Source organism: Sitodiplosis mosellana, unplaced genomic scaffold, assembly GCF_009176505.1.
Source record: "Sitodiplosis mosellana isolate CC-2019 unplaced genomic scaffold, AAFC_SMos_1.0 Smas_scaffold_2, whole genome shotgun sequence".
NCBI lineage: Eukaryota > Metazoa > Arthropoda > Insecta > Diptera > Cecidomyiidae > Sitodiplosis > Sitodiplosis mosellana.
In genome coordinates, this window is record NW_022595245.1 from 4,599,291 (window position 1) to 4,623,643 (window position 24,353).

Here is a 24,353-nt window from a genome sequence, read left to right on the forward strand (position 1 = left end):
TTCGTTTTTCATTTTAAATCATAATTTCAGCGCAAATTTTTTGCCGGAGAAAAGGGAAAGTTTGAACAAATTGCTCGTCAATTTTGTTGTGCAAACAATTTTTTTTTTGCTTGGAATCGGTAAATTTCGGCTTCATACTCATGATAATTTTAAATTGAGACAGCAATAATTTGATATATGAGTCTAATGGATTGAGCGAATAGCCACGTCTGGAATAATCGGCTTCTTGCTTTTTCTTGCATGTAAATCAAACATTTTTAGTAAAAAAAATTTACCGAACACTTCAGTCTTATGAGTTGAAGACCCTGTTGAAACTTTTCCAAAAAATCTCAACTCGATCAGTCAAACCGATTTGCTTCGGTTTTCATCGTTTTCATTAATGAATTATTTTCACATATGGTCAAAATATCGGTCACGCATTATCTTCCGACAGAGTAAAAATAACGGAAGAAAATCAGTTTGACAGAATTATACACCAATTTGACTGAGATTAGAAAACAATGTTGAGTCTGGCCGCTAAGAGAATCGTGTAACGTTGATTAATCACAAATTCGCTGTTCTCACTATTTGAGTGCATAAATTTGATGCCATATACATGGTAGAAGAATGTAGATCGTCAAATGTGTATCAAACATTCACGTCGATTCGCACCATATTTTGCTCACTTTTCGACTGACACCAATTCCAACGTATCGAATGTCGATAATTGATAAAGGAAACATAATCACAAAATGCGCGTGTTACAATCACTTTCTTTTCATAATTTTATTCATCGTGATTTACTATCCCAGCTAAGCCTATCTCAATTTGAAATGAATGAACAAAAAAATAAATTACGTTCGCCTCCTTACATAAGCAAGCTTGTTTTCAGTTTGTAACGCATCATTACAAAAACTGTTGATTACCATTGCAATGCGTGACTTTGTCGTACAGAAAATAAAGCTAAATTAGATGTACGTTCAAAAAGTAAATAGAATACCAAGCAAGCCGTTCATTTGTAGCGGTTCTTGCAGTAAAATATGCAGTTGTAAATCGACTAAAATAGAGCGGCTGTGGACTTGTTAACTTGATGACGACGCCGTTAAATCAATAAACACCATGATTTAATGGTACATTTGCATGCATCTTTGTAATTCCATGATCGTAAAGGATTTTAGAATGAGTGTGTGGACAAGTTGCTTTTAGAAACTAACCGAAATGATTTACTGAGTTCACTGGCTCATGCTTAAAAACGAAATAAAGTTGAATTATTCAACATATAAATTCTTCTCCAAACAACTCCAGACCCAACACCTCTAATTTATTGCGAAATTTGTCAAAACCAAATGTCATTAATCGAAATTTCTATTGACCTTTTAATTTCTCTGAGGGTCACACTTTCATTTTTTTGGCGCACCGACGTTCAAAAAAAGTGATTTCTTTTCGGTGAATGTAATTTTAATCGCTCGACTCAATGTTTGGTCGTCATTAAATGACAGTGGCGCATGTGAAACAAGATGTAAGATTGAATTACAAGTGTGGTATTAGGTCATTGCCTCAGACATGATTCACTAAACTCGGCTCCGGTGGATTATTTTTGCATTTTTGGTCAAACAATTCTAGTTTGTGTTCTTGAGTTATGGTTTTTCTTGGAACAGTTTCATTTACACTTTAAATGGTTGTACGTGTCTGGCAGTCCGGAATAGCGATTGAAAAAAAGGAAAACGCTGAAATTCAGTCTAATTACCATTTTTTGTTGGTTTGTATGAAATTAAATGAAAAAGAAGCAAAAAAAATCCGGACGCAAAATGTGGTTTATCTGGTGTTTGGTCGTAGAACAATGAAGTGTCTATAGGTGTTCTTGTTTTTTTTATCCATTCATCGTTAGCCGTATTTGTATTTATTTACGCTTAATTAGATTAGATTTCTTTGTGCCAGTGGCATCGAGTGCTTCTAGCTGCTCGTCAACGTCGTTCGTTCTATACAATGTTTATTTTGCTCGTTTTTTACTTTCTTTTTCTATTGTTCGCAAATAAAAAGTGTGGCGCACTGGAAATGGCAATTTCAATTCTATTTCGATTGAATTAAAGATTTGTTCCGTTATTCATTTGTCGAATTAATGCATTCGATGGACCATAATGCACTGAATGGAGGCGAAAAATGAAAGTAAATTAGAATAAAAGCACGTGATTTTGGATGCGAGGAAAGCGGGCAACAAAATCACGAGCAAAAGAAGTGGGTTTTAATTGATTCTCATTGAACGAAAATGATTATGAATGAAAATAGAAAGTCGCTGGATTTGGTTTAGTTTTAGTCGGACGATCTGAATTGTCTATGTGTGAACAATAACAAGGAAAAAACAAATACAAACTGACGAAGTGACCAAATTCTTCACGCCGCAACGCTCAATGTGTAACATCAACGTAAACACGAACGCATTTCCAATTAGCACTTTTTTCTTTTGTACGCGCTATGTGATAGCAACGGAACATATACAGGTGATGGTCTAGTCTCGACTTCTTTACTGATCGTTGTTTTTTTTTCGGAATATTCACATACTTCCCTTCAGCTACTAGCATAACATGCACACACATATTTTTTTGAACAACACCTCATGCTGATTTACAGTGTAAATTTTACACTTTGTGTGTGTAAAAGCCAACCAAGAACGACGGTTTAACACGACCGTATAATATTGTTGAATATAAAGTGTGAAGCGAACAGAGTTGGTCATTTGCAGCTCATTTTGGTTTGGACCGTTGTAAAGTCAACAGCTTTTTCGAATTTGGTGCATTAAGTGATCGTGATTTGATTGCATGTGTTCATTTTTTGGAGCATTCGAACGGGATGTGTTCCATTCAATAGTGACTATTGGATATAATTTTATCATGGTTTTAGAAAAGGAAAATTTTACCGAATTTGGACTGAATTTGAGATTTTGAACAGACAAACATAGAAAATAAAAATAATATAAAAAGAGAATCATTGCTCAAATATTGATTTAACATTGATAGAGAAATTCATGGATTTTTTTGTAATTTTCGTTGAAACTACGATACATGTGCAACTAAATTTTATTGTAGTTCGATTCAACAAAAAATGTTAAAGATACGGAGACTACTGATACTTTGTGGGATTGTGTTTTATGCAGAAGGTGATTTTTTTTATCAAAAAAAAAACATAAACACGATCAGTGTATCATAAAATCGCTCATTGAAATGATATTTTCGATTAGGTACCCGTGTGTGTCCCGAAGCAACAAAAGCACATTTAACGCGATGTGACATGTACTACAAATGTTCGGTCATGAAATCGGATAACATTATTTGGCTGGCGCAAAATTGCCCAAATGGATTAGTTTATGATTCAAATTATGGAAATTGTGTTTTGCCCGGTGAGAAAATACATTTCGAACAAATCAGTTTCATTTTTCAATTGTAAAATTGTAAATTGAAATTTTCATTTCGAAAAATCGAATTTTTTAAATTTTTTTTTGCTTGTTAATTTTGTTTGTTTTATGTTATTGGTTTAAACAAAATTTTAATGCATTTAAATCATTTCGATCCAATTCCACTGTGTAATAGCAATGGTTCGGCAAAATAATTTTCGACTGTCAAAAATTAAAGCCAGAGATTTATCAAGAAAAATCGTTTCCTGTATTTTGATTGTGTAAAAAAGTCGTTAAAAATAAACCCAATTTTTCTCTCTCTTAAAAACCAGGTGATGATTGGGAATGTCAATTGGATACAGAAAGTCGATCGTCGTCGAGAGCTGATGACGATAATGTGTACGGTGTGAACAATTTGAGTTATTTGAAAGATCAAATCAAAGGATATGAAACGGAAGTTGATGGAGATGGTGATGAGACTCGTGAAAGTACCGAGGGAGAAGAACTGACTGATGATAATGAAGATGTTCTGATAACGATGTCCAACAATGGAACAGTGTCATTTGAATCTGGTCCAACTTCAAATTCAAGTGAAAATGAATTTGAGTCAAGCGGTGATGGTGAAGATGAGGATGAATTGGAAAATAAATCGACCTACATTCCCATACCAAATAATTCCGATGGATTGGTTTCATCACAATTGCAGCGGCTATCGCAGTTGGTTCGAAAAGTAAATAACAATCAAAATGACGATCTTACAACCGATGATTTGAATCAATATTTGTCACTGCATAAATTAGTTCATCAAAAATTCCCGAGCCATACAAAAGCCGAGAGGGTGCCTCACAATAAATTGATTGAAGATCATCATTTGAAGCAAATATTGGATTTGCAGAAAAAATTGAACAATTTGGGCAATACACGGAATACATATTCAACACCACCGACTCCGGTAAAGGTCACTGTAAATGGCAATGGGGTTTATCCAGCCGATGCGACAACTGTTCATATCAAAGCAACGAATGCACTGAAACATCCTCGGTTTCCAGATGCTGGCTATTCATCGTCACAAATTGTTGTGAATCGACCCGGTGGATCAGTTGTGTTCCGGTTGCCACATTCAGGCTCCTCACAAAAGGAGCCAACCAACAAAAAGAAACAAGAAAGTCAAATCAGTGAAGAGACGTTAAAAACTCTATTGGAGCTGACAAAGCACATGACGAATCAAGCGCCAAATACACCGAATTTCGTACACTCCTTGCCTTCCGCCACAAATGGCGATTATGCACAACCAATAATTCAACCAGTTCTGTACAATTTCCCATGGGATCAAATGTCATTAGCTTCGCTATTTGAAATTTTAAATTCGAAAAAGGGAAACATAGTACAAAATGAAAAAAAAGGTGAGTCCATGGAGAAAATTGCGTCCACAAGTTTCAGTGTTCCAACTACACCAAACGCGGCCAGCGAACCGGATGATACGAGTCAAACGACAATTGTTCACAATCACATTCCAATTACGATAGCTCACCCGAGTCCAACGAATTCGATAATTAATCGCTTCCAGCCAGTAACAACGACCGCGCGACCATTTCAAGATCGATATGATAGCTATGGTTATAAGAAACCGGCGGAACATACCGATTTGAAAAATTATTATTCTTATCCTCCCTATTCAGAGAATTTACACAAAGACCCAGTTATGCAGCAAATTCCATCGGCTAGTGGAACCATGTATAAATCACCATTTTCAACGCAACCAACCGCTTATGATGCGAATGTAGAGCAACCGCAATACATACAAATCGCTCAATCACGACCCGATAACTATATTCCTGTGTATCCATCAAGTAATGTGATTGAGATTGATGGAATGCGACCTATTCCAACGTTTGCATCGGTCAATGGTGGTTACACACGAAAATTCTACTCCACATACGCACCGCAACCACATTTGAGCGAAAATAATGTAAACAAAGTGGTGCACATCAACCAAAAACCATATCCAACAATGCGACCAGCAGTGAATTATGTCCCTATAGCAACTGCTTCAAGTCCGACTCCAAGCTATGCCGAGCTTCCACCGGAATACGGGCCAGTTCAAAAGCATCCAAATATTGCTGATAAAATCGATCAGTTCATCGATGCAAATGAAAATGACGATGATGCCGCCGACGGCGGCGGTGGTGGTGGCGATAATGAACGATATGAAAACAATGACGAATATGTGAACACAAATGTAGAGCAAAGCAGTAATGAAAACGTGATGAATCTCTTAGCAAATTACAATTCACGACTTAAATCCAATTCAATGGAGAGCATCACCAACATGGATGATACGCAAAGTGTTAGCGATGAAAAGAAATCGACACACAAATACAAAACGAATCAAAGCCAAGGCAACCACAAACAGTTTGTGAATTTAAATGGGAATTTCATGAGTTTGGAAACATACCAACAAACAATTGAACCATATTTACAGAAGAATTCAATTATTGACTCACAAATCGAAGTGCTGACATGTGCAACTGGTGTGCGACAGGCCAACAGCTCCGATTGCACACGGTATTTTGTGTGCAATGAAAAAACTGGCAAAGTGTTAAGCTATCCATGTCCACCATACACCGCATTCAATGGTGATACGAAAATTTGCAATGCAGAAACATATGCGCGTTGCTTTTCGGGCAGCTCAACGAAAAACCATGAAAAACTTGCCCAGGGAAGTTTGCAGATGTCAATTTTAGAGGCGAATCGCATCAAAGCCGAAGCAGTGAAAGCACAACAGCTTGCCCATTTGATCAAATTGGAAACGGATAAAATTTTAAGTGCAGCACATCAAGTGCGGTACAAACAACAGATGCCAAATGGTGGAAAATCCACCGTTCAAGTGATTCCTCCCACTCGACCCTCTCAAATCATCCAACAACGACCCAATCAAATACCACAACAGCAACCGCATCGCAAACAACAAATAATTCAAACTAACAAAATCACGCCACAGAAATCAACCGTCAAAAATACAACACTACGAGTGAAGAAACCACAAGGCAAACGCAAAATTCCATGCCGAACTGAAGGGAAATTAGTGGATAATTTGTCACAACATCATTATTTCTTATGTTTCAAAGATCCAACGCAGGTAATGCGCGCTCGAAGACTACATTGCCCAGCGAAATTAATATTTTGTCCCAGCACTTTGGTTTGTACCGCCACCGAACGATGCCCGAACAAGTTTAATCGAATGTGAAACATACAAGACAGATAAACATGGAATTTAGCGATAAAAAAAATCGACGTTGAAACGTATAAAAACGATCAAGACCAACGTTTTAAAACGACACAATCGAAAAACTCCGAAACAAACATGAATCATTCCAAATTGAACATTGAATTTTAAAATAAGAGAGAAAACGTTAATTTATTGAATCAAGAGATAAAATGTTTGGTTTTTTATTAAATGATTAATAATATTTATTTCAAATAAACAAAAAACCTTCATGAATTATTATGAATAATTACTGAATCGATTAAAGTACAAAAGAAAACTTCAACGAATGTGTTTTGTATAGCAAGTGCCATCTATCGTAAGCAAAACGAAGTAGCAATAGGTATGCATGGATACGTATTACATTTGCTGTCACGTAAACTTGGCAAACATAAGCCAAGCTTCATTCTGACAACAAATTTTCTCTTCTGTCAGTCAGTCGGTATTCGTGGCGATAGATATCAACTTGTGTTTGTTCTTGCAAATATGATTCAATAAAAGAAACAACTGAATTTTTAGGTGTTTTTTCAAATTAAAACGATTCCAAACTATTCATAGAATTATTTGGAAAAAGCCAAACCATCACAATGAGTTGTTGGACAGATCCTCAGTGCCTTTTGTTTGTAAGTTCAGCTCTGCTAGCTGCGGTAGCTGTAGCGGTGAGTAATTGCTTATATATTTTTTTTCTACGAATTTCTAAATTCACAAAGGTTTTATCTGATAATTTTTTGTTGTTGTTGTCATAGATTTTCATAGCGGTGAAGGCAGTGACAACGCCACTTCCCCAAATCGTTCGGTTTGAAGAGGAGAAGTATTACTCGGATCCGGTGTCGAAGACAAAACAACCATTCCCATCAATTAATGACAGTCCAAGAATTGCATTGAGTGTCATTGTGCCCGCATACGAAGAGGAACGACGATGTGAGTTAATTGCCTTACGTTGGAATTATTTTAATATCATGAACTGGAACTAAACAATTTATTTTTTCAATTTTTCGTTCGTTGTTTTCTTTCCACAGTACCAAAAATGCTTGACGAAGCATTGGAGTATTTAGAAAAACGTTCGCAGAAAGATGTAACATTCCAGTATGAAGTGATTGTCGTGAGTGATGGCAGCAAAGATTCGACGGTTCAAGTGGCGATGGCCTATAGCAAAAAGTATACAGCGGATAAGGTTCGAGTGTTGGAATTGATTAAAAACCGTGGTAAAGGTGGTGCTGTGCGATTGGTGAGTGAATTTCGAGTGAACACACAATTAATTTTGAATTTGATATCAAAGAAACACAAAAATGTTGAATCAAGTATCAACTAAAGAAAAGAAAGTCGGGGTTAAATATCGATTTTCAATGAACTAACTTAAATTTTTAATTCAATATTGTCAATTTCTAGGGCATGTTAAGTGCTCGCGGTCGCCAATTGCTCTTTGCCGATGCAGATGGTGCGACTAAGTTTGCCGATTTGGAGAAGCTCGAAACTGAAATGCGAAAATTGACGCCGCCTGAAGAATGGGAGAATCCAGCCATTGTGATTGGTTCGCGGGCGCATTTGGAAGAGGAAGCCATTGCTAGTCGCAGTTTCTTCCGTACAATTTTGATGCATGGTTTTCACTTTTTGGTCTGGTTATTTGCCGTTCGTGGCATTCGTGACACTCAATGTGGATACAAATTGCTCACGAGGTCCGCTGCACATCATCTTTTCAATCTGTTGCATGTTGAACGATGGGCATTCGATGTCGAGCTCATGTTTTTGGCTCAAACACTGAAAATCCCAATTGAAGAGGTCGGCGTCAACTGGACCGAGATTGAAGGCTCGAAAATTACACCAGTTTGGACTTGGTAAGCAATCTGAGAATTGATTTTTTCGATTGCATTTTAAAAAATCAATGCTGATTCGACTCTTTTCAACGTTTAATTTCAGGATCCAAATGGGTTGCGACCTGTTCCTAATTTGGTTTAGATATGCCATCGGAGCCTGGCAAATCGTTGGCTTCGGAAGCAATAAGGTTAAATCCAACTAGTGATCTTATTCCATCATCAATTTCCAAAGAGTCATTTTGTGCATTTTCCAATGATGTGCTTTCCTGGCTGCTGATTTTGCAGAACGCACACACACACACACACACACTGGAACCGTTTGAATGTCGTTTAGACGCTTAAGAATGAATATTGAAATAAAAGGCATTTTTAAAACAGCAATTATTATAGTTGAAACTAGAGTTACGCAAGAAATTTTTTGTGGTTTTATTTTCTACTGGAAGTTTGAATTTCCATTATTACGCTTCTTCTTCTTCTTTTTCTTCTTCGAAAGAAATTATTCTTACAAAGAATATTTGCGAAGAAGATGTGCGAAATAGCGAATTTTAACTTTTTTGTATCAAATGTTTTTGAAATGAATGGGTTTTCCCATCAATAATGAACATTTAAACAAGTTTATTCGGGATAAAATCCCTTGAATGAAAATTATAATGAATTGGTTGCAAAGAACATCTAAACTGAGTTTACTTCGAACAACATCTCTTTTACGCTAAAAGCAATTCATACACGAACGAGTCAGTGTGACAGTTGGTGTGAGCGAGTCGAAGTTTGACAGCAAACAATTTGGTTGTGTCAGTTTGAATGTTTTTTAATTCAGAGCAACTACAAAACTACATGTATCAAAAATAGGCTTACGAAGTTGCTTAAATCCTCATTATTTCGAAAATCAATAAAATGAAATAACGTAAATGTTCTATAACTGTAAATACTCCGCATTTAAAATTATTCTTCATTCATTAGTTTAATTACCTTGGGTTTGATGTTTCAAATTTCAATGCAAAATTGAACAGCATTGCTTGACATACAAAGGTGATCTAGCTCGAAAATCCCAAATGAGGTAGTTTTTTTTTTACCAGATGGGTGTTTGAATTTTTGAAATTCCCGGGCACGAGTTAAAATCGCTCTCCTGCCCATATTTGCTGACACATAATTCTTCACTAATTAAAACAAATAAATTCAAATATGCGAAAATTACAGCGTGCGTTTGACTTTCATGCGTGCCACCGTTTCATATGGTTGAATCCAATCGTTATTTTCTGTGTCAAATTTCAACATTTTTTTGCTAATGAGTCGGAAGTACTTTGAGTATTTAACGTTACATAATCATATTTCAGTGTTGTTCGCTAGGTTGTTCGTATGCGAAACACAGTACGTAGCAATTAACCATGATGACAAACTTTGTGCTTTGTCCAACACAAAGCTTGTTCTCTCTGCCTTCCTTTCTGTATTTTTTTTTTTGCTCTACTTTGACGAATTATTTCGAGTCTCGCATCTTATTTCATTTGCTTTTATGCAATCATTTTGGGGCTGAAACTTATAAAAGCCACAATTGAACTTTTTTTACTCACTCTACCTATCTCTCTCTCTCTTTCTCACTCTTTCTCTGTGTGCGTGTCCCACTCTCTCACCATTTCAGCCTCTCCTGCATCTCCGCACAACTCGATGCAAAATATTCAAGTTTCAACTTAATCAAATGTTTTCATTGTTCGTTTGTTGTTCGATTCCGAACGCAAATCAACTGGTTTATGTTTATGTTTCCGGTGCAGATTTTAGTGCGCTTTGTTTGTCATGAAATTTGATTCTTCCTCTCTTTTACGGCGAGATCATTAAATCGATTGCTATTTCAATGTGTGTATTTTTCTACCTAATGCTTTATCCTTTGCGTAACGTGGAAAATGTGCTCTGGTACTGATCGGCTCAACAATTTTCCATCACCTGACACGGATATGTTTTTCATTGGACTAATAACAGTTGGATAGAGTGAGATAGGTTAGATGGTACCCTGTGTTTTCGTTCGAAAGGACGTTAAACTTACGCAATTGTACGATACAAAGAAAGCTTTTCCATATCAACTTGCTCGCTCCGCGTCCAAACCGGCTGCCTGTGTACGAGCGAGACCACTCGCTGTGCTGCCAAAACAGAAAGCTTTCAGCGGCGATGGCTTTCATATGTTTGCCGTCGATGTAATGGATTCAGTCCTCTGCTGACTTTCGCCAGTGTTGATGGAGTTTTGCAGCCATTCGTCCCAAAAAACACAATAAAATACATAAAAACACCAGCTTCAGACAGAAAGATCCAAACAAAGTGGAAGTCGATAAGCTATAAGCTAGCATGTGAAAATTGTTCGTATGCATTGGAATCAATTCGTTTGTATTGGGTAAACTAATAACCCAGTGTGCGAGCGCTTGTAAATGGTAAAGTGAATTTGATGTGCATTAAATTCGATCAGTGATTCAATTATTGTTACACGAAAGCGAAAATATAAACATGAAAATTGATTGAAAGAGTTTGCGAATGCAATGGTTTTCTGTTCATTGTCTTCTGTTTTACGAATAAAAAAAAATTTCGATTATTATGTGAAATATTCACTATTATATTTATATGTTTCGTTTTGTCGACTTTTTTTTACGGTGTGCGATAAATCAATTGGTTTTTGAATGATGTGTTCGAAAAAAATTGTTGTTTCAATTTATATTCGGTTTTTTTTTTGTTATTTAAAATAAATTCAAGTGATTTTGAAATTTAAAAGAAAAATAACTGATTTTGATATGAAAATCACAGAAGCGTTGATCCAATTAGATGAAAATAATACAAGAAATCGTGCAAAATTCGCCTTAAAATCACTAGCAAAAATTCAATTTTCCGTTTGAATTTTCCACCGCGTTGTTGATGGATGATATTACAAAACATTGCGAAGCATGTTTGGTCGTAATTGAAATGATGCGAAATGGCAAAATATAGCCGACAAACAAATCCAACAACAATAATCCTAATAAATCAGTCTGAAACGGACCAAATGTTTAGCATGGAAATGTATAAATCTCTTTCGCTCTTTTCCTTATTTATTTCGACCCAATTAAGGTGTATTTGTTTGGTTGGGTTTTCTTTTTCGACTTGTTCTTGATAATTTGGTCATGATGTGTTTTTTTTTCGCTCTTCGTTTCAAATCCTCTTCAGAAAAATGAAAACATTTTCTTTTCTCGTGGAAGGGTCTGGCCTTGTGTGTGTATATTATTTCATGTATTTTTTTCGCGAATTTTTTTTCTCTTCATCAACATTCATTTTGGCTCTTCAGTCGATGTTTTTATTTGATTTGACTTTGTTTGGTTCTGTTTTGAAGTTTCTTTTGTTGGTAGTGTGGTGGTGGCGGCAGTGGTAGCAAAGCAAAAGAACGAGATAGTGGCTTGTTGATTGACAACAAGTGTACGGTTGTTTCTATTCAATCGTATAAAATGCCTTCGAACCACAACAATACCGCGTTACACCGCAATCACATTCAAACATGAAAAGAAGCGCACCGAACTTTCTTTTCGAGTCGAACAAGACTAACCGAAAAGAAAAAAAGAAATAAAAGCGATAAGCGAAACGCGTTTACCTTTCCATGGAAAATGTAGGCAGAATACACGAAAAAAAACATACTCATAGAAGCAAATAAGAAAGAAAAAAATTGAAGCGGTAATGGTGAAGTGCACGTCTCCCTATTTGCCTTCCCATTCGTGCCATTTCTGTTTTCAATTCTCGCTCATTCGGTTTGGTTGCGGGCGCGTATACATCATGACTTTTCTATGCATGCGGCTCTCTTTCTTCTACCATTTATCTTCGTGATTCAATCGAATCCACCCTCCTCAGACACGGACGCTTTCGTGTGCGCCATACACAGACGCACACACACACAAACACACTTACGAACACGAAAATTTGTTCCGTATAATTTAAAAAGATTCTTATAAATTTATTCCGCATTTTCTTTCAAGAGCCGCTCTATCTCTTTCCTTTTCATTCGGCTTCGTTTCCACAACCATCGATTCAATAGTTTGTGAGCAAAAAAAAAATACAGTTGGAGAACGAAATTTTTCGGCTGTTTGTTCTGAGGTTGGTTTTGGTTTTGGTGTGTGTTCGCATTTTGACTTCTTATTTATTTACCTTTATTTCGAGTTTATTTATCTTTATGCGGTTTACTCAACTTGGTTCTCAAACCGATTCTTTTTTCCCTCTCCATTTTCTCCTTTATCTTCATTTTGACATGGCATTCCATGTTTATTTCGATTTTCATATCAGAGTTTTGTATTCACACAACACCGCTATCGCCGCCGTCGACATTTAACCCGGTTCAGCCAACACGCCAATTCATTGGAAGAAGAACTACAGCACACGTCAAATAAAATAGAATCTACGTAAACAATAGCGAAAATATCAAAAACAGCCAGCTGCGGCCATTTGTACACGTGTGCATTTTCCAAATTCGAAAAAACATTCATGCTTATGCACGGTGCATTCATTTGCTCTATTTGCAGTTGTTGAAGAAGCAAGAGGAGCGAAGAAATTTATGAGCTTCGGCTTTTCTTCAAACCCTGAAAACACTTTTTGTAAACGAAATTAAAGGAATTTCGTTAAATCCTCCCATCCAACATAGAGCCCACATATAATGTAGGCAAAAATTCAAACGGAAACTTGATCGATTTTTCTTCACTTCGTATGTGTTTGTGGGTGTGTTTGTGTATGTGAAAAAGTGGAGTCAAAACTTTACAGTGAAATAAAAGAAGAGTGAATAAAAAAGATTATGCTAAATTATAAAGTCGAATAAAACTTGCGAAAGAGAAAGAAAAACTCTGAATATTTTGCAAACACCGAAGCGATTTGACTTTTACCGGGTATAAAACCATTTCATTTTGGATACCAATTCAAAAGCGAAAAAAGCAGCAACCTTTTCGCCGAGAAATTTCACATAAATTTATCGCTAACGAGACAAACATCAAGAAAATTCAGGTGAAATTAACGTTGAGACTTTGGTAAGTGTGTTTTACTTTGTACGTATACTCTATTCTCTGCACTGAGAAAAGGCTGGAAGGAAATATTCCAACCCTGCGTTGTAAATGTTGTCATTGCAGACGATTTTGTGAATTGTCCAACCATGGTTGGAATTTGACAAGTGCGAAAATGCTATCAATATTCCAACCATGGTTAAACAATTCACAAAATCGTCTGCAATGGCAACATTTACAACGTAGGGTTGGAATATTTCCTTCCATCCTTTTCTCAGTGTGTATAGCAATAAACATATATACACGTAGAAAATAATCAAGTTGTACGTAGATACATTTCGAATGTGGGGCGATGGAGATAAGGATTTTCTTCTATATCAATTTGAGTTGTGGAGCGAATATTTTCGGGGTGCGGGAACGGGTTCAGCTCTCAACTCGGCTCTGCTCTGCTCTGCTCTTTGACTCGTCGGCTAGTGAAAATACGATTTTGAATCGCATCCAAAAACCTTCGTCAACGGGCTCGCCATAAGGCAGTAAACGCAATTTAATGTTTATACCGTCGTTGCCTTTGCAACGGCTATTCCATGTCACTGCCACTAATAATGTTCAACCGACTGATGGATACCATATTTGTAACAAAAATAGCAATCTAAACATTGGTTTTTCGTCGCTTAGTCTCTCTCTCTCGCTCTCTCTCTCTCTCTCTCTCTGGTTTTCTCACACTCTTTACTCTTGACACCCCGTCCTTTTTAACTGTGTTCTATCTTTGGTGCGTTCGCAAAAGGCCAACATAGGCCACATACACACATTGAGATTGAGCTTTCTGATTTGTTTTTTTACCCATGTTCTATTTTCAACTATTGAAATCCTCAACAAACACGACACACAGCCGTTTACCTTTTTGGAATGTAACCCACGCGCTCACTCGTTCATTCGTCCGTCCGTTTGCTGGCTCTCCCTTGGCGTGTCTCTAATGCCATTCTGTCGGTCGGGTTTTGCGCTTGATTTCTTCTGTGGCTTTTTAAACTTTCATTTTGGTTTTGCTTTGAAATCGTTCTTGTGGGCTCCGTGCATTGATTTTGCTCCCATTTCGCATATATACACACTCAAACTGCATTCATTTGCTGTTATCTGTATGTATGTGCATGGCTCTATCTTTCTGTACGACTCTGCTTTATCCTTCTCACTCTATCTGTCTTTGTCTCTCTCTCTTTCAAACATACGTTTACCGATGGCTCAGCATCTCAGTGTAGCTATGCACATCAACGCACGCCACTAATACAGTGACTTGCGTCGTCGCACGTCTTTTTCTCGCTCCCTGTGTATATGCCTCTGCACTTTGGTGTTGGCAACTGTTCAAAAAGTGAATCTCGTTCATTTCTGGTTGGAAATGAGGGCAAATTGAAATTCGGTCGATTGAAATTGCGGATGAACGATGATGATGGCTCAAATATTCGATAAACCGTTCGATAATAGATTTCCAAACCGAAAACCGCACAATTCCACTCGCTCGGATGGTTTCAACAATTAAAATCTCATTCAAATACCGTAAATTCGGTGTGTTGAGCAAGTATTAAATGTTACACTACTTTTGGATACATCATTTTCATCTTGATTCGTTCATAGATTATGAAACTTGAACATATATTCAATTTGAAAAGCATTGTTGTTAAATTAGAACTGTTGCCTAATTGAATTCATAAAAAGGCAAACCGAAACCCAATTCTCTTTATCTCACGCGCTTATCTTTGCTCTGCTCGCTCATTCGCGCTCGTAATGTGTTTGCATTGAAATGTTGTCTGTTGGCGATGCGAGTGACAAAAGCGAAATGACATTGAGATCGAGATAGCGCGTCAACGGCTGACGATTGTGCCAAAACCAAAACGGAATCGTCAAACAATGGCAAGCAACGAGATATGTATTTGCCTAGGCATCTGCTTCAGCTAATAGACCCGCTTAGTTTTAACCGCTTTGTAAATATTATGTTGCTCTTTCATGTCGGATGTTTGCACGTTTCAGCATCATAGCAGAGCGCGAATCACCAAGCAAATGGTGCCTATCGTCGCATGTATTCTGGTATAGAGCAAACCAAATTTAAGCACAAACACACGGAAACCACGGAGAGCGCCGAACTTTCCAAAGATAGCGCAAACAATTGAAGAGTGATCTAGAACCAAGAGCCGAAGCAATGACGATGGCAATAATGACGAATATCTATCATTGCAGGTCAAAGTGCTCTCCGTGAAGGAGCGACCGAGACGAACAATGAACACAGCACCCAAACCACACTTCGAAAACTTTTACGCTGAATAATTTGCTTAGTTTTTAGAAGTTTGAATGTGGTTACTTGCTGACAAACGTACAATAGAGCACTTTAAGTGTCTGTTTCCAAATGACACAGATGCGTCACCTTTTCAACAACCATCACAAAGATGCAAATACCTTTTCGCTGGTGATTTCACCTAACTTTTGTTTGCCACGCCGAAAAATGCCTGAATATATGTGGAGTTGTACAATCACGGGTGCAGCGCTCTTGCCGTAATCCGCGCTTAGATTTACTTCAATTACAGCCGTCAGCGTAATTGCTGCTTTGGCGCGAATCCTTTGGCTGCAGAGAGACCAAGAGCGATGAAAAGAGAGGTAGAGTGTGATTTTCGATAGCAAAACCGATGAAATGTTCGGTCTGTGCGCTGCGTCGTGTTGTCACATTGCACTCAAACCTGCACAAAGTTTGAATGAAGCAACACTGTGATATGGTGACGTCGTGGGTTAGTTTACATTTTACCAAAGTTGAAATCGAGTATTGAATAGATCTAATTTACTTTGAGTAATTCGGTACAAATGAGAGAATCAGACGAAGGGCTTATGCGAACAATTTGTGTGGCTGTTGTTTTGTTTTGGCTCGTTCCCATTGATTTCCGTTCCAAAGTCATCAAACAAGTCGTGCAGACAAGTGATTAAACTTCTAGGGCAAACTCATAAATAACAATTATATTGTCTTTTGTGTGGTATTTTGTGTATATGTGAGTGTGAGTGTGACGAGAGTGAACTGTGGCGCGCTGCATCACACAAAAACTTCCAAATATTGGATTTGTTTGCATAAGCAAAACGACGCTTTTAATGGAAATTATCGTTGCAGTTGAAATAACAAAGTTTTGTTCTCACTCTTGTTCGGAAAATTAGAAGTTTCTCTTCTTCGATATTCATGCATAATTTGGGCTTTCATCCGAAACACGTCTTCCACAAAAAGTCAATTATTTTGAACGATTTCACCAGACTATCGATGCTATTCCGACTCGAGAAACACGACTAAACGAACGGAAAACCAGACGAAATGAACAAGAGAGATAGCAAATTTTGATCTGAAAATGAAGATTAAGAGGACGATAGACAGAGTTGAAAAAGAAGGCAGTGAGTAAATTCCCTGAGAAAATAAGCTCAATCAAAGCAAATGTCAAAATGTCTGGAAGTGTGGTGCTGCAAAATGCAGTCGTTCGACCCAAACTTAGTCTCTATCTCTTGATGATAATTTGCAAAGCTTTCGTTTTTCAAACGAACCTTTTTGGCCGCACTGTATACTCATCTGTTTGTACCGATCTTTGCAGACTCAGGATGTTTGAATAGATGAACAGAGCGAGAGAGATAAAGAGATAGCGAGAAAGAGAAGAATGTTGAATATATAAAACAGAAATGTATGCAAACAAGTTCTATGTTTGGAGTGAGCAAACACATTCATGTTTTAATTGAATTTCATGCATATTTTGCCGTAGCAATTTTCCCATGGAATAAAACAGCAAATTTGCCCGTTAACTCGGTTATTTGTCTTAAATAACAATTTTTTCCCCGTGAATGTACAAAGGGGCGAACGCACGCCGTGTGTTGCGTGTATGCCATGGCCGATTGGGGAACAACGAGGAAGAAATGGCGATAAAATACAAAGCATACAAGCATACGTATCCCAGTCATTTTACACATCCCATCGTCTGGTAAACCATTCTAGCGTAACGATGTGCGTGAACACATTCCAAGTAAACATGATTCGAGCAAACTGTTTGTGTTTCGTGCCCACTACGGGCTGAACGAACAAAGTTTCTATTTTCTTTTTGAAGAAAATTTTTTCAACCCTCCATTTTCACCACGTTACTTGTGTGTGTGTGTGTGTAATGGGTTTGTGCTCTGTGTTGCAACTCTCCAACTGTGCCGAGGACCGTCGGCTGCTTTAAACCAGACGATCCACGACTTGTCTGCTATCTCTAATGCCCTTTTGTTTATTTTTTTAAATTATTCATTCGAATACATATTCAGCGCGAGAATATAATTGTTTATTTACACGTAATAAATTTGTAGACATGTCGCTAAATACTCCGTGTACATGAAATAGACGATAAATAGAGAAAAAAATCCCACACTGTATTTGAAACAATTTTTCATATCAAATGTACGTACATATATTTGTAGTGGGCCGTGTGGCGATTAGAGAAAAAAAGTAGCAAACGCCTCATAAGTATCGATTCTCGATACAGTCTTATGTGCACCACAACGGTATTCACACATAACTTGCAACGAACGAATAAAAGAATGAACGAAACGAACAACCAGCACACGGTGGATGAAGAGAAACAAAAACAGTGAACGGTTTAACGATTATTTCATGCGGAAAATGAAATTCAGCGCGCGAATAATACACAATGGGAATGAAAATGAAAACTACACAATTACCGTGTCTTATCTATTATTCAGTCGCACTCATTCGTTTAATGTTCGATTGGAAAGGCGAATTTGATGGGAATATGTGGTGCAATCACAGCCGAACCCAAATGAAATAACAACAAAACGAACAGGAAAACATAGCAAGAGAGAGAGGGAGATAAAGCGAACTGAATTCAATTCGGAATCGAATGTAAAACGTAAGACACTAATTGAAATTGATATTTAAATCGACAGTTAAATGTAAGCCACCAAGGGTGTGGGTGTGGGTGTGTGTCATTGTGAATGAAATGGCTATCAAATATTGTCATGGTGAAACAGTAAATTCAGTTTCATTTTTCCTTGTCACTCCATTCATCTGCATTGTTTTTTTTGCCCTTCTGCGCTCTATATTCTCTCGTTCATATTGCGAAATGGAATTTGTGCAACGATAACACACAAACACACACATTTCAGAACTATTCATCATAAAAATTGCACAGTGACCAAGCGACTGTACATTTGTTTTATCGCTGAAAATTGATACAGACGCGTGAAATGAAGAAAGGATACAAAAAACAAACAACAATCGAGACACAGAATAGATCCCGGATGCAAATGGTCAAATGATGTACATTTCGTTTCGCTTAATTGATATTTAATGCGCATTCTTCGCATCATAGAGAGCGGTTCAGCTGCTGCAACAGCATTCCAAGGCTGTATTGCTGTGAATGTGTGCGCATTTTTCTCGCTTTCTCTTCCATATTCCGTGTGAGTTATTGTTTTCATTATCCGGCTTAAATATTTTTTCTTCATTCAACTCACACGCTGTTCACAAATTCATATTTTTTGTGTGTCCCTCTGTGTGTGCGCGCCAACATCGATCGTGTAAAAAGTGACAGATAAACTTTTTTTTAGTGTGTAGTTTTGCGTTTATTGTTCACATGATCCCATTTTTGTCTATGTGCAAATGGGTTTGTTTCTTTTTCGGCCCGCTTGTTTGTTATGCAATGGTTTCAAAAAAATGTTACGATTAAAGCGTGTTATGTTCATTCCTTTTTTGCATAGTCATTTTATTTGGCCATATTTTCCACTCGTAAACCAACACCATCGATTCGGTTATCTCCTTTTCAACTGAACTAACAGGTTCTGGCTTGAGGTTTTCATTTTTCATGTCGGTGCGAGAACCAAATTGATTGGACGTTTTTATTTGTTATGGCAAACATTTATTTGCTCCCTTCATTCCATACAATTTTCGATCAATTTATTTTTCTTGCTCAAGTTAAACATATCGCTCAAAAGGGGACAATACCTCAAAATAGAACAAAAAACACCACCGAGGGGAAAGAATTATGGACAAAAACTAGAAGCCTAGCCAATGAATTTCGATTCATTTTCGTTTTTAGTTCGTTGACTTGACCCGTAACATATGTCGAAAACATTAGCAAATACATAAAAAATTGCAATTATTCACATGCTTAGAGGTGTACCATAGGCAAAAGCAAACATATTTAGTCGGATTTATCATGAATTGTTACCGCTGCCGGTGAATTTTACACACAAATACAAACGAAATCGATCAAAAATAACAAATTCCAATGGAAAAAAATCGAAATCGATGCTATTTTTTCCGGAACGGAAATATTTTCCCTACTCCGAATTAGAAAATACATATCCAACATGATGTCAACGTGCAATGGCGTGGGCACATAAATACCAAATTGAATTTCATTGTGAATTGCAAGTCAAATTGTGTTCTCTGAAATGGATTTGCCATTTTCCGGAGCCAACCGGAATGTTACTGGAAACATGATACTGTAATTATCATCCCTGCTGCGTTTAGTAATTGTCACCGATTCGGTTTTTGTGTTGTTCGGCTTTTGCACAAAATTGAATTGCAAATGCCAACATGAATATTTCACGGGCAGGCTTCAAATGTTGTTCGAGCTCAATCTGAGCAACAACGTGTACGGTGGTAAAGTGATAAGGAATTGGATGAAAATGAACCTGAAAATGACACATGCAAAATGTCAAACCTATTAGACACGATACATAAAATGGTCGGCAATTTGCGACCGAATTGGAAAAGGGAGAGTGAGTGAAGGAAGGAGAGAAGGTAGGTGAGAGAATGGAAGTAAATAAGAGCAAAAGGAGGGTGTGAGGAGAACGAGTGGAGTGTGAGACGAGAGCAAAGCGATAGTAAGATGGAAAGAGAAGGAGAGAGTGAATGAAAGTTCATGACCCTGATATGTATCAAATCAACTTTGGCTTGTTAAACCAAACAACAATACCAATTCAAATTTGAAAGCGACAACAGCCACCCGACATTCGGTACAAATGTCGAACGGATATTGTACACATTATGCATGTACTAATTTTATAATTTGTGCACACGAAGCAAGAGCGGAAGCAGTGTAGGGCAGCGCGTGAGTTTTAACTTGTCACCGACTACGTACACGTCTCTGTTTAAATTTTTTTAGCTTCAATTTGTGCATTCTCATGCGACAGTAAGTGGTATTTTTTCTTCCCATTGCACGCTACGAGTTTCTGTGTGTGGAGGAGAGGGCAAATACATGCAGAGACGCCATCAACACAACACAAAGACCAAAATGATATAATCTTTTTTAACTGTTCTTTTTTCTCGACACAACCAGCGAAAAAAAATATATACGAAATTAAATTTTCCATGCATTTTTCCGCACATGACAATCTATTGTATTTACTTCGAAATGGATGTAGAAAAAAAGCAAGAACGGTTTACAGGTGGGCGTTTTGCGATTACTTAATCACTTGCACAATCATTTTTCGGATGATTAAGATGGCACTTAATCACTTAATCGCTATTAATCATGATTAAGTGATTGTGCAATTGATTAATTAATCATCGATGATGATTAAGTTGTTGTCTTAATCACGATGTCGCCGTGATTAACTGGGACAACTTAATCATGATTAAGTAAATAGTTAATCATGATTAAGATGTGATTAACGAAATGATTGTGTAGATTTAATTAATCATTAGACGCCATAAATGCAGAAATGTTGAAAATGATTCCCATTTTCAATTCTTTCAACGTTTACTTTCAATTCGGAATGGCGTCTAATGATTAATTAAATCTACACAATCATTTCGTTGATCACATCTTAATCATGATTAACTATTTACACAATCATGATTAAGTAAATTTACTTTATCATGATTAATTAATTCTACACAATCATTTCGTTAATCACATCTTAATCATGATTAACTATTTATTTAATCATGATTAAGTTGTCACAGTTAATCACGGCGACATCGTGATTAAGACAACAACTTAATCATCATCGATGATTAATTAATCAATTGCACAATCACTTAATCATGATTAATAGCGATTAAGTGATTAAGTGGTCGTATTAATCATCGCGAATTTTAGGTGTTTGATTAAGATTAATTAATCTTAATCAGATAGTCCGCCCATCTGTAGAACGGTTTGTGTGTGTGTTAGGAACAGGAGTAAAAAAGAAACGGTTTTTAATTTCGTGCAACGAACACACACAATTCTGCGGCACAATTCGCCGCTTATGAACTACGGCATCGAGTGAGTTGGTTGGAGACGCGAACGCTTTTACAATGTGTTCAGGAATTTATATGCTTGTTTGATAGCACGTTGTCGTGCTTTTTTTCCACATCATTCACATGACCACAGCAAATAGGAAAAAAGAAATATGAATAGAATGACTGCTGAAAACGATCTTTTTTTCAGTCGAAACTACTGTCGAAAAAAGAATGTTAACTATTTGAAATTTCGAAATGGTCGAGAAAGCAGCATTTGACCCGCAATCTCATGCTGAGAATGCGTATTAATTACTACGAAGCCGAAACAGATCGGGTAACAGCGCGATTCAACCATTTTTATACGTGGTACGCTTATGTTTTAAATCGCATGAAATTGAGGAGACTGTTTGTGCGCTTGAAAAGCTGCAGCTGAACGAATGAAACTCTGGCTTGGTCGGATGGAAGAATACTATAAGCGAAGATTTGCAAGAGAAAGAGAGAGAGAGAGAAAGAAAGCAAGCAATAGAGATATATCGAATGAAAGCGTGCGAGAACGAAAGAAAAGGAGAGAAAAAATCCCAAGCGTCAAGTGAACGGTAGTGCTTTGCATGATCGGCTTTGTATTCATAGAATGTGCCAAAATAAATGAAATAATGCATCGACAACAACAGAAGAAAAAAAAACCTGCAACGAAAAAGAGTTTGCATCGATGGCTAGAGAGAGAGAGAGAGCGTGAGTCACGAATAATTCGGATGCCAAGCGCCGTTCAGTTTTTCTTTTCTCTCTCTATAAATTTTCCGCGTTATGTTCATCGTTGTTGGTACAAATGCAATCACTGTTTGAATCAGGCACATACTGCATCTCGATATTATATTTTACTTCACGAAATTTGTGCGCTTCTTCGGTAGACGCCAGACCAAAGCTTTGTATGGTGTGTGATTACTTGGAAAAATGAAAACGACGATAACAATGAGACCGAAGCTGTTCGTGATGATGTGATATTCAAACTATCGTTCCCTCTTTCTATCCATGGGTGTAGTAAAAATATGGAATTTATTTTTAATGCTATTGATACAGAGACTGAAGCGAAAGGAAAGTCAATGGCAATGGCATCGGTCTGTGCTATCGCTTTGACAGTATTTCTTGTCACCAGACTCTTTTCTCTCTCTCTTTCTCTCTTTGTGCGAAGTGGTTTTGTTTTTGTCATTTCCTTTTTCATCATTGATGTTTTTCTTTTCTGCTCTTCGTCTCTCTGTGTGTGATTCTTTTGCAAAATGCCCTATAAATGCAATTTATTTTGTTTTGTTGGGCTTTTTCACTCTTTCTTCCCTCGCTTCCTCTCTAACTCGTTATTCAAGTTGCTTTGAGAGTTTTGTATTCTAACACTGGCTCTAATCCTTGTTTTTATGCAGTGTCGCGTATTTTGCCATTGTCATTGTTGTTTGCCAAGACTATTCATTCAACAGCAGAGAGAAAATGAAAAAGAAAAGAGAAAGAGAGCATGGGGCGTAAGGGAAAGAAAGAGAGGGAGGAGAGCACCAGTGTCTTTTTTATTTTCCTACATGGATTTTTTATTTTCCCCACCTTCTCATTCTGTTTCACCAAGAGTTCGTGTTATTGTTACGCGTCGCTACTTGACGTGTACTATACACTTAATACGTATGCGACAATCGCGCCACTTGAATATGAGCGATGATTCCTATTTTTGAGCTCTTTTTCAAAATATTTTTTTCCCGTCGTTTGTTGCATTTTTATGGCTCGGTGTATGTGTTTTGTGTTTTCTCTCTCGCTCTGTCTTTCTCAACTTCGTTATGAGTCTCGTCAACGATACAATGTTTTGCGTGTTGGCTGTTTTTTTCTCTGCGCTGTTTGGTAAAACGAGTGTTCCTTCTTTCATTGTCGCAATCAGGCTCCAACTCTTTTGACGGCATCACAAGCTATTGTGAGTGTTTGTCGTTTGCGATTTCGTCGCTCTCGCCTTCATTTATTACCATAAATATTGTTGTTTTCGCATTCGCCAGACTTTCTTTTTTCACCTCTCACACACACACATTCGCCGCCTTTTTTTCTCCACTGGCATTATTGTTACAGTTTTCATATTATCGTTCTTTTTGGTCTTTGTTGTTGTTTTCCGTTGGATTTGCTTGGTTGTCACGTATCGTTTCACACATACACGTACAATGCGTACGTTTTGCTCGCGCAAATTCTGTGACGAATGAAACGATGATCATCGCCATTATTATTGCTATTTTCGTAGTCGTCGTCGCTCCCTTTTTCCTTACTTAAAACGAGTGAGTAAAACTGTGAGCTGGATTACTTCATTCTGTACATTTTGCCTCTTATAAAGTAAGTGAGAGAGAGAAAGAGACGGCACCAATACATGCACATCGCATGCATAGCCCGTTTCTGGAATTAAGTTATCAAATGCGCTCAATACCATACTAGTTTTTGTCGGCTTTTGCCTGATATTGACTGTGGCACAGACACACAATCCATGGCTCGAGATGCACTCTCATCCCGAGATATATATTCATAAGCACCATGAATTGAGATTGTTTTTGAAATACACAACGTGTAATCAAGTCATGAAGCAAACGAATGAACACCGCCGCTGCCGCCGCCGTCACCGTCGAACACACATCATCCGAACTATACACAAATGGATAAATGAAGGCACTTGTCTATTTATGTGCAGTAG

At 37.4% G+C, this 24,353-nt stretch overlaps 3 protein-coding genes across 5 annotated transcripts in view; all 3 read left to right on the plus strand.

Annotated features, from left to right (window-relative positions):
• The first annotated feature begins 3,052 nt into the window (after positions 1 to 3,052).
• Positions 3,053 to 6,818, plus strand: LOC129564945 (uncharacterized). Its single transcript, XM_055439196.1, has 3 exons — positions 3,053 to 3,133; positions 3,215 to 3,373; positions 3,700 to 6,818. The coding sequence occupies exons 1-3, from the start codon at positions 3,079 to 3,081 to the stop codon at positions 6,612 to 6,614; spliced, it is 3,129 nt and encodes a 1,042-aa protein (XP_055295171.1). The 5' UTR covers positions 3,053 to 3,078; the 3' UTR covers positions 6,615 to 6,818.
• Positions 6,819 to 7,052: 234 nt separating this feature from the next.
• Positions 7,053 to 8,860, plus strand: LOC129565295 (dolichyl-phosphate beta-glucosyltransferase). Its single transcript, XM_055440013.1, has 5 exons — positions 7,053 to 7,291; positions 7,379 to 7,553; positions 7,652 to 7,860; positions 8,022 to 8,467; positions 8,550 to 8,860. The coding sequence occupies exons 1-5, from the start codon at positions 7,220 to 7,222 to the stop codon at positions 8,647 to 8,649; spliced, it is 1,002 nt and encodes a 333-aa protein (XP_055295988.1). The 5' UTR covers positions 7,053 to 7,219; the 3' UTR covers positions 8,650 to 8,860.
• A 1,780-nt stretch (positions 8,861 to 10,640) lies between these two features.
• The window catches only part of LOC129565296 (tyrosine-protein phosphatase Lar), a 396,243-nt gene continuing 382,530 nt past the window's right edge, over positions 10,641 to 24,353 (plus strand). The window contains exons 1-2 of one of the 3 annotated variants that reach the window (XM_055440021.1): positions 10,641 to 10,860; positions 13,177 to 13,455. The gene's annotated coding sequence lies outside the window, so the exon portion shown is untranslated. The remainder of the gene's footprint in view (positions 10,861 to 13,176; positions 13,456 to 24,353) is intronic. The other 2 variants (XM_055440015.1, XM_055440016.1) reach the window with 2 other exon arrangements.

Excerpts from the sequence above, each read along its gene's own strand:
- LOC129564945 (XM_055439196.1), top strand. The coding sequence starts at position 3,079 with ATGTTAAAGATACGGAGACTACTGATACTTTGTGGGATTGTGTTTTAT. Across the intron at positions 3,134-3,214 it reads GATTGTGTTTTATGCAGAAG|GTACCCGTGTGTGTCCCGAA; the intron begins GTGATTTTTTTT and ends ATTTTCGATTAG. Across the intron at positions 3,374-3,699 it reads TGGAAATTGTGTTTTGCCCG|GTGATGATTGGGAATGTCAA; the intron begins GTGAGAAAATAC and ends CTTAAAAACCAG.
- LOC129565295 (XM_055440013.1), top strand. The coding sequence starts at position 7,220 with ATGAGTTGTTGGACAGATCCTCAGTGCCTTTTGTTTGTAAGTTCAGCT. Across the intron at positions 7,292-7,378 it reads TAGCTGCGGTAGCTGTAGCG|ATTTTCATAGCGGTGAAGGC; the intron begins GTGAGTAATTGC and ends TTGTTGTCATAG. Across the intron at positions 8,468-8,549 it reads ATTACACCAGTTTGGACTTG|GATCCAAATGGGTTGCGACC; the intron begins GTAAGCAATCTG and ends GTTTAATTTCAG.